At 50.5% G+C, this 13,890-nt stretch overlaps 1 protein-coding gene across 13 annotated transcripts in view; it reads left to right on the forward strand.

The window, feature by feature from the left end:
* Window positions 1-13,890, forward strand: part of ODF2 (outer dense fiber of sperm tails 2) — a 31,996-nt gene that overhangs the window by 15,066 nt on the left and 3,040 nt on the right. For all 13 annotated transcript variants that reach the window (XM_023744466.1, XM_023744463.1, XM_006103136.3 and 10 more), the window contains 10 exons: window positions 3,247-3,318; window positions 5,369-5,440; window positions 5,559-5,675; window positions 6,326-6,511; window positions 6,980-7,089; window positions 8,989-9,124; window positions 10,489-10,599; window positions 10,759-10,863; window positions 11,731-11,889; window positions 13,169-13,269. In XM_023744466.1, the coding sequence (XP_023600234.1) occupies window positions 3,247-3,318; window positions 5,369-5,440; window positions 5,559-5,675; window positions 6,326-6,511; window positions 6,980-7,089; window positions 8,989-9,124; window positions 10,489-10,599; window positions 10,759-10,863; window positions 11,731-11,889; window positions 13,169-13,269 (1,169 nt within the window). The remainder of the gene's footprint in view (window positions 1-3,246; window positions 3,319-5,368; window positions 5,441-5,558; window positions 5,676-6,325; window positions 6,512-6,979; window positions 7,090-8,988; window positions 9,125-10,488; window positions 10,600-10,758; window positions 10,864-11,730; window positions 11,890-13,168; window positions 13,270-13,890) is intronic.

Consider the following 13,890-nt stretch of genomic DNA (forward strand, 5'->3'; position numbering starts at 1 on the left):
TTCTCTCAGAGGTGCTTGCAGCGATTACCGGGATACTGAGACACGGGGCCTCTTAGGGCAGGGCTGAGGATCTGCCATAGCTGTTTGTTCCGCCCTGTTGATTTCCTGAGACCCCGCCCCACCCAAGCTACGGCAGAGGCTTTTGCATATGAATGCCCTGCCCCTTTGCAATCTGAAAATTACCTAACAAACTGCAGCTGGGCCAGACAGACCCAGAACTTCCAAGAAAAGGCCCAAGGCCCCACAGCAGCTTGCATTGCTTCACAGCTGGGCCTCATCTGGGCACCTCCAAACCCCAAACAAGGAAGGGGAATCTGCAGATCTCTTCGTAGCTCCTGCTGGGTAGCCTCAGGCAGAGGCTAAATTAGCACCTCCTTAGATCCAAGAGCCAGTGTACCCAGTGGTCAGAGTGGGACCATCCAATTACAACTCCTCAGATCCATAAGGGACACACTCAGGGGGCAGACTCAGTGAGCACCAAAGCCCCACTGAAGCAAGTCTTGCCCCAGAAGGGTGTCTTCAGCACAGAAGTTCTCCCACCTTAGACACAGCTGATTCTCACAGCCAGTTGGCCTGGAGGTCAATTCCTCCCAGTGATACCTATAACAGTCAAGGCTTAACTACAATAAGACTGTGCACAAAGCCCACAAAGGGGTGCACCAAGAGTGTCCACCTCAGGTAATTGGGGAGGCTGAGACACTGGGCCCTATAGGACACCTAGCACAAAAAGCCACTCTACCAACACAGGGAAGCATAAAAAATGTGGAGACAAAGAAACAGGTCACAAATGACAGAAATGGAGGAAAGCAAACTACTGGATATAGAGTTCAAAACCACGGTTATAAAGTTTTTCAAGAATTTTCTAGAAGCCGCCGATAAATTTAGTGAGACCCTGGAGGATATGAAAAAAGACCAACTGGAAATTAAGCATACACTGACTGAAATAAAGAATAATATACAGAGATCCAACAGCAGACAAGAGGATCCCAAGAATCAAGTCAAAGATTTGAAATACGAAGAAGCAAAAAATACCCAACCGGAAAAGCAAAAAGAAAAAAGAATCCAAAAATATGAAGATAGTGTAAGGAGCCTCTGGGACAACTTCAAGCGCACCAACATCCGAATTATAGGGGTGCCAGAAGGAGAGAGAGAGCAAGATATTGAAAACCTATTTGAAGAAATGACAGAAAACTTCCCCTACCTGGTGAAAGAAATAGACTTACAAGTCCAGGATGCACAGAGAACCCCAAACAAAAGGAATCCAAAGAGGACCACACCAAGACACATCATAATTAAAATGCCAAGGGCAAAAGACAAAGAGAGATTATTTTTTTTTTAATATATTTTACTAATTTTTTACAGAGAGGAGGGGAGAGGGACAGAGAGTTAGAAACATCGATGAGAGAGAAACACCAATCAGCTGCCTCCTGCACACTCCCCACTGGGGATGTGCCCGAAACCAAGGCACATGCCCTTGACCGGAATCGAACCTGGGACCCTTCAGTCCACAGGCCGACGCTCTAAAACTGGCTAGGGCCAAAGAGAGATTCTTAAAAGCAGCAAGAGAAAAACAGTCAGTTACCTACAAGGGAGTACCCATACGACTGTCAGCTGATTTCTCAACAGAAACTATGCAGGCCAGAAGGGAATGGCAAGAAATATTCAAAGTGATGAATACCAAGAACCTACACCAAGATTACTTTATCCAGCAAAGCTATCATTCAGAATTGAAGGTCAGATAAAGAGCTTCACAGATAAGAAAAAGCTAAAGGAGTTCATCACCACCAAACCAGTATTACATGAAATGCTGAAAGGTATTTTTTTAAAAATATTTTTTATTTATTTTTTACAGAGAGGAAGGGAGAGGGATAGAGAGTTAGAAACATCGATGAGAGAGAAACATCGATCAGCTGCCTCCTGCACATCTCCTACTGGGGATGTGCCCGCAACCCAGGTACATGCCCTTGACCGGAATCGAACCTGGGACCTTTCAGTCCGCAGGCCGACGCTCTATCCACTGAGCCAAACCGGTTTCGGCTGAAAGGTATTTTTTAAGAAGAGGAAGAAGAAAAAGGTAAAGATAAAAATTATGAACAGCAAATACATATCTATCAACAAATGAATCTAAAAATCAAGTGAATAAAAAATCTGATGAACAGAGTAAACTGGTGAATATAATAGAACCAGGGGCATAGAAAGGGAGTGGACTGACAATTCTTGGGGGGAAAGGGGTGTGGTGGTGTAGGAAGAGACTGGACAAAAATCGTACACCTATGGATGAGGACAGTGGGAAGGGTAAGGGCAGAGGGTGGGGTGGGAACTGGGTGGAGGAGAGCTATGGGGGGGACAAAAGAGGAACAACTAATAATCTGAACAATAAAGATTTAATTTAAAATAAATCTAAAAAAAAAGATGGCTGCCCCCATGTGGACACAAGATGGCCAGCAGGGAAGGGCAGTTGGGGAAGATCAGACCTGCAGGGGAGGGCAGTTGGGGGGACCAGGCCAGCAGGGGGAGGGAAGTTGGGGGGCAACCAGGCCTGCATGGGAGGGCAGCAAGAGAGGACCAGGCCAGCAGGGGAGGGCAGTTGGAGGCAATTGGGCTGGCAGGGAAGCAGTTAGGTGCCAATCAGGCTGGCAGGGGAGTGTTTAGGGGCTGACAGGCAGAAGTGGTTAGGGGTAATCAGGCAGGCAGGCGAGTGGTTGGAAGCCAGCAGTCCTGAATTGTGAGAGGGATGTCTGACTGCCCATTTAGGCCCGATCCCACACCGGGCAGTCGGACATCCCTTGAGGGGTCCCAGATTGGAGAGGGTGCAGACTGGGCTGAGGGACATACCCTCCCCGCCTCCCCTGTGCATGAATTTTGTGCACTGGGCCTCTAGTATTTTAATATTGCTATTTGCCCTTTATAATAAAAGTGTCAGAGATGAAAGAAAATTAGTAAAATGTATATGAACATTTAAAAAAAATTACACATGAATCTCTTTCTATTCCCCAAAAGATAATATATCTCTACGTGTCCTTAAATAAATGCATAGGGGAAGGATGGGCAAGACACTCATCAAACTAATAACAGTAGAACGGGAGTGAGGGGGACGAGCTTTATCTGCTCACGAATATTTCATAGTGAGAATGTAATTTATTACCTTAATAACTAGAAGTGTAATTTTGGAAAAGAGAATCAATAGAATGTAGCCATCTGGGTTTATTGCTTAATGACTCGGCTTTCCCTTTGCCTCCCTGGAAGGACTCCGGAAGGCTGATGGAGCAACAAGGAGCACTTCTGAAACGGCTGGCAGAGGCAGACTCTGAGAAAGCGGTACGTCAAGCGCCCCTGCCTGCTCTGGTGGTCGCCTCGACAGAGCTGCCAGTGCTGAATGGGGGCAGGAAGGCTGCAGCCCCGCTCTGAGCTTCCTCTGGGTCTTAGTTTCATGATCTGTATAATGGGCTGATGTCCCCTGTCCTACCTGCTCCCCTGGGCTTATCTAGTTGATCAGTTGAGAGTTAGCCACCAAGCTGGACACCAACCTGAGAGCCGGTGGTGATGATGGAATTACAAATCATGACCGTCTGTCACCTAAATTTTCGTATTTGTATCATGGATTAAAAGCCATCAAAAGGGATGGGCTCTGGATCACACCCACGCCTTTCTTCCCTCTCAAGTGTGCATCTTACTTTTCTCTCCTAAAACTCTAAGGGCCACCAAACTTGCAACCAAGGGAGCAACCAGCAGCAGCAGCTCATCCTGCGTTTCCCACCTGAACCTGCCGCCGAGACCCCTTTTCTCTGCCTTCATGAGCTAACAGCAGCCCCGCCGTAGCTCACTTCTTGCCCTGTGGCTTTTCCTTCTCAGTGATTCCACACTCCCAGCGTGGCCCACTTCTTCCCCAGAGGGCCAGAACAGCACCGCGTAGTCTCTCTCATTTTGCTGCTTCTGTCCTAGATCTTCAGTGAGCTCTAGCAGTCCCACCTTGGCTCACGTCTTTCCTGTAACATTTCTAGGGAGCCAGAGCAGACCACTGCCTAGGCTTCTGCTCCTTCCACCCTAAGCCCTTCCTTCGTTTCACTGGGGAAAAAAGCCATTAAAAGGTATAGACTTTTTTTTTCCCCCAAACATGTCTTTATTGATTTTTAGAGAGAGGCAGGGAGAGGGAAAAGGGAGAAATAGAAACATGGATGACAGAAAAACATTGATCAGCTGCCTCCTGCATGCCCACTGCTGGGGATTGAGCCCACAAACTGGGCATGTGTCCTGACCGGGAATTGAACCGTGACCCCCTGGTTCATAGGTAGACGCTCAACCACTGAGCCACTCTGGCTGGGCAGGTATAGACCTTTTGACTCAACAATTCCAATTCTAGGAATGCCTCCCAAGGCAGCATGTTCCAGAATTCACTCCATGGAACCCTAAGTTCCTCAAGATGTTAAATGGGTGAATTTTACTCTGATTTTTAGAGAGTGTAGAAGGGAGAAAGATGGGGGTGGGGAGAGAAACATTGATGTAAGAGAGACACATCGATTGGTTACCTCCTGCATGCACCCCACTGGGAGCCAGGGATTGAACCTGCAACCCAGGTATGCGCCCTTGACGGGGAATCGAACCTGGGATCTTTCAGTATGTGGGGTAATGCTCTACCACTGACCTGCACCAGCCAGGGCAAAGCATATAACTTCCTTTTTGTTATTGTTTTGTTTTGTTTTTTGGTGACGAAACACAGGACCATATAACTTCTTCCTCTTCCTTCTCCTCCTCTTCTTTTTCTTCTTCTTCTCCTGAGAGAGAGAGAGAGAGAGAGAGAGAGAGAGAGAGAGAGAGAGAGAGAAACATCAATGATGAGAGAGAATAATTGGTTGGCTGCCTCCTGCACGCCCCCTACTGGGGGGGGGGGGTTTGAGCCTGCAACCTGGGCATATGCCCTTGGCCGGAATCGAACCTGGAACCCTATAGTCCAGCCGTCTCCAAACTTTCGGACCTCACGGACTATCAGTGGTCCACGAACCACCGGTTGGCGACTGCTGCTTTATTCCGCAGGCTGATGCCCTATCCACTGAACCAAACTGGCTCGGGCGCATATAACTTCTTTAATGTCTGTTAACAGTGTTCTCTGGGTTGGGTAGCATTTTTGTGTGTTTTTTAGTGTTTTCCACAATTAATGTTACTTTATTTTAAATTACAAAATAAATACATATTTATTGTCCTAAATATTTAATACAGATGTTAGGTGCTTCCCACCAGGGTCTCTGACATGGGCCAGTATATTTGGGACCTTGGGCCCTGGTGGCCAGGCACACAATGGAGTGTCTCTCCTCTCGGGGCTGGGCCTCCTTGCCCTTTCCAGGGAGCTCATGACTGTGTGTGTTCTCTCCAGCGGCTGCTGTTACTGCTGCAAGACAAGGACAAGGAGGTGGAAGAGCTCCTCCAGGAAATACAATGTGAGAAGGTACCATCCCAACAGCTGCTCCCTCTTACTGGCCAGTAGAGCTCAGTGGATACAGTGCGCCCTAGAATTGGAGACCTGGGTTCAAATTCTGCCTCTATCTTTCTCCATCTGTCCAAAGGCTCAAGCAAAGACAGCATCCGAACTCTCCAAGTCCATGGAGTCCATGCGTGGGCATTTGCAGGCACAGCTTCGGAGCAAAGAGGCAGAGAACAGTCGCCTGTGTATGCAGATCAAGGTACCTGCTAGCCCCACCAGGGGCGGGGAGGGAAGTGGGGGCAGGTTCCTGGCAGTCCAAGGGTGGTTGCCTGGCCAAGCCTATCACACTCAGGAAGGTTTTGCCCCAAAGGATTATGGGGCAGCTGCTACCAAAGCTCTTGTGCTTCAGGGAGACTCTGGGACAGTGGCAAGAGCAATGGACCTGGAGGTCTTGAGTGCCCTTCACAGCAGTGACTGGGTTGATTTTCAGGCCCCCAAGCCAATCACTTCATCCCTTAGGCCCTCAGTTCTCCTAACTGCCCCTGGGGAGGAAGGGTGGCCTCAATGCTGATTGCATCTGTGAACTGGGGACTCGCTAAAGTCACAGACCCGCTGAGTGTCAGGGTGAACCCCGATTGCTGTGCTGGGAGTTCAAGGAAAGATTCCGGAGGAGTTCTAACATAAGACCTGATGGGCTCAGTGGCCCAGGGAGGTGCTGTGGCGAGCCTGCGAAGGGCCCTCGTCTCCGGTCTGTGTTAGGGGAGCCCTAACCCCCTGCAGTTTGTGACTCATTCTTACTCCCTCTCCCCATTCCCTCTTTTCACTGGTCCCTTTTTCCCTCTCTCCCTGGGACTCTCTTGCTCACCTCGTCCCTCTCCTTTCAATCTGCTCCCTGGCCCTCCCCCCCAGAACCTGGAACGCAGCGGGAACCAGCACAAGGCGGAAGTGGAGGCCATCATGGAGCAGTTGAAGGAACTGAAGCAAAAGGGAGATCGAGACAAAGAGTCCTTAAAGAAGGCCATCCGTGCCCAGAAGGAGCGAGCGGAGAAGAGCGAGGAGTACGCTGAGCAGCTGCACGTGCAACTCGCTGACAAGGTAGCGGCCTCCCTGTGGGGGGCCGGAGGTGGGGTGGTTAGGTAGGTGGGGAGTGGATGGCGGCCGAATGCAGGTGGTTTGGGTGGATGGAGGTGGCTGGGTGGGTGAATGGAAGGAAAACGACACCGAGTGGGTGAATGAGCTGATAGGATGGATAGCTGGGTGGAGAGGGAGGCAGAGGGAGGATTAAATGGGTAAAAGGGTAATAAAGGGGTTGGAAGGCTGGCTGGACAGTTTAGCCACTTGGATGTTGTGGGTAGGGATGATGATTAAGGAAGGATTAGCAAACAGGGTGCATGTGATTGTTGGAAATCTAAAAGCAACAGCTGGCCTCCTGTCACTCTCGGTGCTCTCTAGAGAGGGATTGCAGGAGGGAGGGTTGGGGGTCGGCCAGGGTGACCCAGCCCCCAGCTCCCTCGGCCTGAGCACTCACACCAGGCTGATGGGCCCTGCTGTCCCGTGTTCCAGGATCTTTATGTTGCTGAAGCTTTATCCACTCTGGAGTCATGGAGGACCCGCTACAACCAAGTTGTGAAAGACAAGGGGGACCTCGAGCTGGAAATTATTGTCCTGAATGAGTACGTCTGTGCTGGGAGAGGGAGCGCAGGCCGACTGAGGGAGGTGGGTGTGGGGGGGAGGAGCCTGGCGGCCCGAGGCAGCCACATCACTCACATGGCTGACATTTGGTCTCCCCCGGTCAAGGGCTGCATTGGACTGAGATGTGGGCAGCCATGAGGTGGGCTTTCTGGTTGGACCCCAGGTCCTGGTTCCAGCCCCAGTACCCGTGGTCCTGCCCCGCAAGCAGCCCTGGGGCCAGGCTTCTCTGCTGACAGAGGCTTGGGCCTGGGGTGGGTCCTGATCTGCACACCACGGGAAATGGGCACGGGCCCACTGGTCACCTCATTCCTGTTCTTGGGGGTGGGATGGCCGGTAATCCCTGCGTCTCTGCTATTTTGCCAGCCAGTCAGTATGTCAGAGTTACGGCCTCACTGTACTCTCCAATGACTATTCAGTCGTTCTCAGTCTCAGCTCTATTCATGTGTTCACTCAGTTAAAAATACTGAGCATCTCCTGTATCCCAGGCGATGTGCTGGCTTCAGGGTTACAGCAGCAGAAACAACAGGTGCAGTCTCTGCTCTCGTGGAGGCTCCGCTCAGATGGGGCGATGGGGCTGCAGAGACCTGGACTATCTGGGCTGAGAACAGGTCACAGGGGACTGAGTCTCCAGGTCAGGGAAGTCTTCCCTGAGGAAGTGTCTTTTGTTGTATTCAACTCAAGTTAGCAAACATTTCTTAAGAACCTGCGATGTGCCAGGCCCTATGCCAAGTGCTACCCTCAGAAAGTTCTCCCTCTAATGGGAGGAAACAGATCATTACGATAGAAGGATGTGCCGTAACCGGTTTGGCTCAGTGGATAGAGCGTCGGCCTGTGGACTGAAAGGTCCCAGGTTCGATTCCGGTCAAGGGCATGTACCTGGGTTGCGGGCACATCCCCAGGAGGGGGTGTGCAGGAGGCAGCAGATCGATGTTTCTCTCTCATCGATGTTTCTAACTCTCTATCCCTCTCCCTTCCTCTCTGTAAAAAAATCAATTAAAAAAAAAAAGATAGAAGGATGTATGGTACAGGGGCGAGATGCCCTGAGGAAGGAGATCTGAACTGGGTTCTTAAGGGTGAGTAGGAGTTTGCCAGGGAAAACATGATGTGTTTGCTTGGGCCTAGTCAGTGCTGACTGAACCATAATTGATCGATACTGAGAACATACAGCATAGAAAGGTTCTGTATTGGGTCTGTGGTCAAGATGGACGAGGAACATCTGTGAGCGCCAGTGCTGCTCTGAGGCTTGGATGATTGCCCTGCTCAGTGACTGAGGGGAAGGCGAAGGGCTCAAGTGCAGGTGGGCAGCTGCCTGCCGAGTAGACTGCTTTCCCTGTTTCATATCCATTCATTGCCATTCTTGCCTGAGCTAGGTGAGTGCTCACACATGTGAATAAGCCAATCATGACACCTGTCCTTGCCCGGGAGACACTGAACCCCATTGTGATGTGTGCCTGAGGGACAGGCATGCCTAGGGTGTGACCACCCAGCCAGGAGTTCTGTCCTAACTTTAAGGCCTGATTGCCTGAGAGAGGCAGGGGAGGCTGTGGGAGCTGGGAAGGGATCAAGTCTCTGGTCCTTGTCTTCAGGAAGTGTCCCGGCCTCATGGGAAGTCAGAATGGAGAAGGCTTTTAGCGGGGTTGGTATGGGAGACAAATCTCAAAGGTTGTGTCAGAAGTGGGATACAAGGGAATGCCACAGGCAGCAGTGCCAGGGCAGGACATACAGCTGCTTCTCAGAGTGGAGATTGGGGAGCAGGCAGGGGGCCAAAAGGCGGGACATGGCCTGAGTAGGAACACTTGACCCCTCTCCACGCAAAGACTGGGCTCCTCCGAACCTGTGTAACTGGTTCTCCTGTCTGCTTTCACTTTGTGACCTTCCAGCCGAGTGACCGATCTCGTGAACCAACAGCAAACCTTGGAGGAGAAGATGCGGGAAGACCGGGACAGCCTGGTGGAGAGACTACACCGGCAGACTGCCGAGTATTCTGCATTTAAACTAGAGAATGAGAGGCTGAAGGTCTGTATTGGGAGCTGGGGGCTGGGACGGAGAGGGAACAGCAAAGAGACTGATGGCTGGGCATTCCTGGTCGGTCCCCAGAGAGGACCATGACGGTTTTCAGAGGGCCTGGAGGGAGCAGAGGGATGAAGGAGCTCTGGAGTCAGAGCGTGTATGAATGGCCACACCAGGGTTTTACTGTCTATTACTTTTATTTATTTATTTAGTTATTTAAATATATTTTATTGATTTTTTACAGAGAGGAAGGGAGAGGGATAGAGAGCTAGAAACATCGATCAGCTGCCTCCTGCACACCTCCTACTGGGGATGTGCCCACAACCAAGGTACATGCCCGTGACTGGAATTGAACCTGGGACCTTTCAGTCCGCAGGCTGATGCTCTATCCACTGAGCCAAACCGGTTAGCGCAGAAATAAATTATTTTTAACTGAGTTAGCAATTTAGGTTGGGGTGACCTCGGAATAAAAAACAACTTTCTGCCCTAACCAGTTTGGCTCAGTGGATAGAGCATGGGCCTGCAGACTGAAGGCTGCCCCGTTCGATTCCAGTCAAGGGTACATGTCTGTGTTAGGGCTTGATCCCCAGTAGGGAGTGTGCAGGAGGCAGTCAATCAATGAGTCTCTCTCATCATTGATGTTTATATCTCTCTCTCTTCCTGTCTGAAATCAATTTTTTAAAAAATTAAAAAAGTAAAAGCAATGTCCGAGAGATTTAAATTAAGACCTACTACCCAGATTCAAGTCCTGCCTCTGCCTCTTGCCAGCTACGGGACCTGGGTGAGAGATCTCATCCTCGGTTGCTGCAAGAAATGAGGTGCTTGTGAGAATGCGGTGATGCATGTAAAATGCCTAACATGACACACTCAGCCAATCACATGCAATAGACTTGACTTTGAGGTTAATTAACACTGACTCTGCTAGGGCACCCCTCCACATGAATTCATTTGCACTTTAATCTTCCAATAATGTGATTACTGTCTCTATAGAATAAGGAAATTGAGGCTTAGAGAAAGGTCAAGTTTCTAGCCAAGATTTTACCCTTGGGGAAAATAAAAGATTTTACCCTTGGAAGTGTTGGAGTTGGGATTTGAACCTGATTCATTTTTTCTTGGCCTTATCTCCATTTTCTTTACTGCTTATTATTGCTTTTGTAATGAGAACAAGAAAACACGTGTCCCTTATTTGTATCTATATTCACTGGAGTTGAGCACCGTAGGACTCTTGCCCTGGTGCCTGAGGAGAACCCCTGGTGTGGGTTTGAACAGAGGGGCTTCCCTTTGCTGGCCCCTGGGAGTAGGAACTGAGGGTGGGATGATCACCTGCTCGGAACCTTCTTGTTGGTGACTTACGGGGCCACCTCTTCTAGGCTAGCTTCGCTCCAATGGAGGACAAACTCAATCAGGCGCACCTCGAGGTCCAGCAGCTGAAGGCATCGGCTAAGAATTATGAGGGGATGATTGACAACTATAAGAGTCAGGTAGGTCTCCCTCAAGTGCCCCTGCCCTGTAAGGGCAGCACCTCTCAGCTGCTGGAAGATTGACCAGGAGGCCTTTCCTGGGAAGGGTTTGGTGTGGAAGGTTTTTTTCACCAAAACTTGGCTCTGCCCAAGACCACCTGATGCTTTGTTGGTCCCTAGGTGTTGAAGACCCGATTAGAGGCCGATGAAGTAGCTGCCCAGCTAGAACGCTGCGACAAAGAGAACAAGATCCTTAAAGATGAGATGAACAAAGAGATTGAAGCGGTACTGCTCCCCTTCCTTGCTTTCTTCCTCCACCCAATTCTGTGTCCATCAGTCTGTCTCTCATTTGCCTTTGATCTTCCCTGGTGTGGACAACAAAGATGAACAAATTTTCTTATTGCTGGGCTGGTCTTCTCTACGTTCTCTCATCTCTTTTCGCTTATACTTCTTTTTCTCCTTCTCCTGGTTTTTTCATTCTCCAGCTTCCTTAAAAAAATCTCTCCTGCTTGGAGCATCCAAGTGGATTCAAATCCAGAGATATGCCATGTGTTAGGCATGCCTATTTCGTTCTGCGTGTTGTCTTTATTTTGTGCCATCCAAAAACTGTGCCTCCTATCCTATTCCCCAAAGAGCCTTATTCGTCTAGAGTTGGCTTGGCTGTCTAGAAGCAATCAATCATTTTAGTAGTAACCTCGGAGATGGGCTGAGTCCAGGCTCAGCCACTGACTTGTTGTATAACCGTGGGCAGGTCACTGCTCTTCTCTAGTCCTCAGTCTCCTTGTTAATTTATACAAGGGGGGACTGAGATCAGGTCGTTCTTGCCCTTCCCTCTGACCTACAGCTTTGTGGTTGCCTTTCTAGGGGCTTGGGAGTTAAACTAGGCCCTGATCTTGGCTCTAGATCAATGGCTATTGGCAAATGAGCCTTTGATCCTTAAGGTCCATATATGGGGAAAACAACACCTACTTTACAGGTTGTATGAATTAAACGAGTTAATTCATAGAGCCTTTGGGACAATGCCTGGGTCCTGGTGATGGTATTTGATGATGACTGGAAGCGCCCAGTGGCCTGCGGGAGGGCAGGCTGCACTTCTTTACCCTTCAGCAGCTGGGCCCTTCCCAACAGTGGGCTTTTCCTCCCCCACCCCAGGCACGTAGGCAATTCCAGTCCCAGCTGGCTGACCTGCAGCAGCTGCCTGACATCCTCAAGATCACGGAGTCTAAGCTTGCAGAGTGCCAAGACCAGCTGCAGGGCTACGAGAGGAAGAACATCGACCTCTCAGCCATCATATCAGATCTGCGCAGCCGGGTAAGGGACTGGCAGAAAGGGTCCCACGAACTGGCCCGAGCAGGGTCCCGCTTACCAAGATGAGCTGCACGCCCCCCAAGGGAGGACCACTTCTTTTTTCTTGGCTGCCGTTTCTGAAAGGAGTGAGCTATCATCAGTGCTGTGAAATAAAAGTCTGGTGTGCCAAATGCCTCGTGTTCGCACCAAATGATTATAGTTGTAGGAGCCGTCACTCATTGGAGTCGTTGGGCCCTCCTGTTGTTACCCCTCCCCCAAGGCTGCAAGTCTCCGCCTGCCTCTGCCTTCATGCTCTGCTGCTGTCCTCAGCCTTGCACCCACAGGCAGCAAGCCACGGGTGTTCTTTTTTTCCATTTTCTTGCTTTAGCTGCCTCCCCTACTCAGCAGAGCCATTGCCTGAGATTCTGTCCTGAAAGAGGGCTCCCTTCCTCCCAGAAGCAGCCTGCCTCTGGTGATGGGCGCCATGCCTACGATGCCTCAGAAATGACATGCCTCTCATCTGCAGGGTGACCTTGGGCAGGGCCCTTTCCCTCTCTGGACCTGCTTCACTAATAATAATAAAAGCTACCATCTCTAGAGCACATGCCCTGTGCTCCACCATCCTCCATTCTTCTAGGAACTTTGTAAGGTTTATTGCACATTTTATAGCAAGCAGCCCAGGGCATAGAGGGAGAAGGAATTTCCTGAGGTCACCGAGCTGATACTTAATCAGCAGGGATTGGGACCCAGCCAGCTCTGTCTGGTTCCCAAGCCCGTGTCCCCGGTATCTTCAATTACCTCGTGCTCTTGAACCTGAGCATCTCAGGGCCTTGCAAGCCCAGATACCTGAGGTCTGTAGAGCATCCCTCTGGATAACTTCTCGCACTTGCCAGCCTGAACGAACTGATAGCTTTCCTCCTGCCTTGCCCGCACTTGTCCCCAATTAAGGAGAGAAGGAAATCAGCACGACGACAAAGTGATTGGCAAAGAGCTCCCCGGTGTGTCCTGTGGGCCTGCCATCTGCTCTGCTTCTCCTGCCGGCCCCGGATCCCACCGAGTGGCCTCTCCTGAAAGAAAGCGTCGGCGTGGTTCTGCGGATCCAACCTGGCTCTGGGTGTGGGCAAGCCCAGCCGGGGAGCCGGCCCTAACCTGTCCCCGCTCTCCTCTCTCCTGCAGGTTGTGTGTGGAGACTTGGACGCCTGCTGAGGGCAGCATGCCTCTCCTGGGTGTGGATTACAGGTCAGGGAGAAGGGGGGCCGCACCGGAAGTTCTTTCGTAAACCAGTCTGTTCCTGTCATTTTAGATCGAGCATCAGGGGGACAAGCTGGAGATGGCGAGAGAGAAACACCAGGCTTCCCAGAAGGAAAATAAACAGCTGAGTCTGAAGGTGGATGAACTGGAGAGGTTAGAGGCACTTGGTTCCAACTCTGTCCTCTTCCTAGGACCTGAGACTTTCAGCCGCTTAGCTGCTTTGGGCTTAGTGTGCTGGAAGGTACTAGGCAGACCTCAGAGGAAAAGCTGCTTGCAGCGCAGTGGTAAGCATTGTGGGAGAGGAAGGTGGTCTCCTGCCGGGGGTGATGCTCCAGAAGACAGTGGTCAACATCAGACCACCCATAGGACCACCTGTCAGGCACACTTGGTCCAAGCAAACCCGCAGGGCCTGCAGGCTGCTGTGGGGCATTTCCTCCCCACTCTGCTCTGTGTTCCCGATCATCCTTCCCACAAGCATTCTGATTCTTCTCCCGTGGACACAGGAGGCAGTCAGGGGTGAATACTACACCTTTAGGAATCAGAAGCTGATTACTAATCTTGAGAAAGGGACCAAGGCAGGGAAAGTAGTGTAGCACGTGGGGTTATTGTGAGTCTTCAATGAGATAACTTCAAGGGGCTCAGCACATTACCTGGCAAACAAAATGTACAGTATAGGTGGTGTGTATTGGTATTATCCCAGTTTAAATGAGGAAACAGCTCCGGGAGAGTTCAGTGACTTGCCCAAGGTCACTCAGCTGGTACCTGGCAAAGCTG

This window comes from Myotis lucifugus, unplaced genomic scaffold (genome assembly GCF_000147115.1).
Source record: "Myotis lucifugus unplaced genomic scaffold, Myoluc2.0 scaffold_465, whole genome shotgun sequence".
Lineage (NCBI taxonomy): Eukaryota > Metazoa > Chordata > Mammalia > Chiroptera > Vespertilionidae > Myotis > Myotis lucifugus.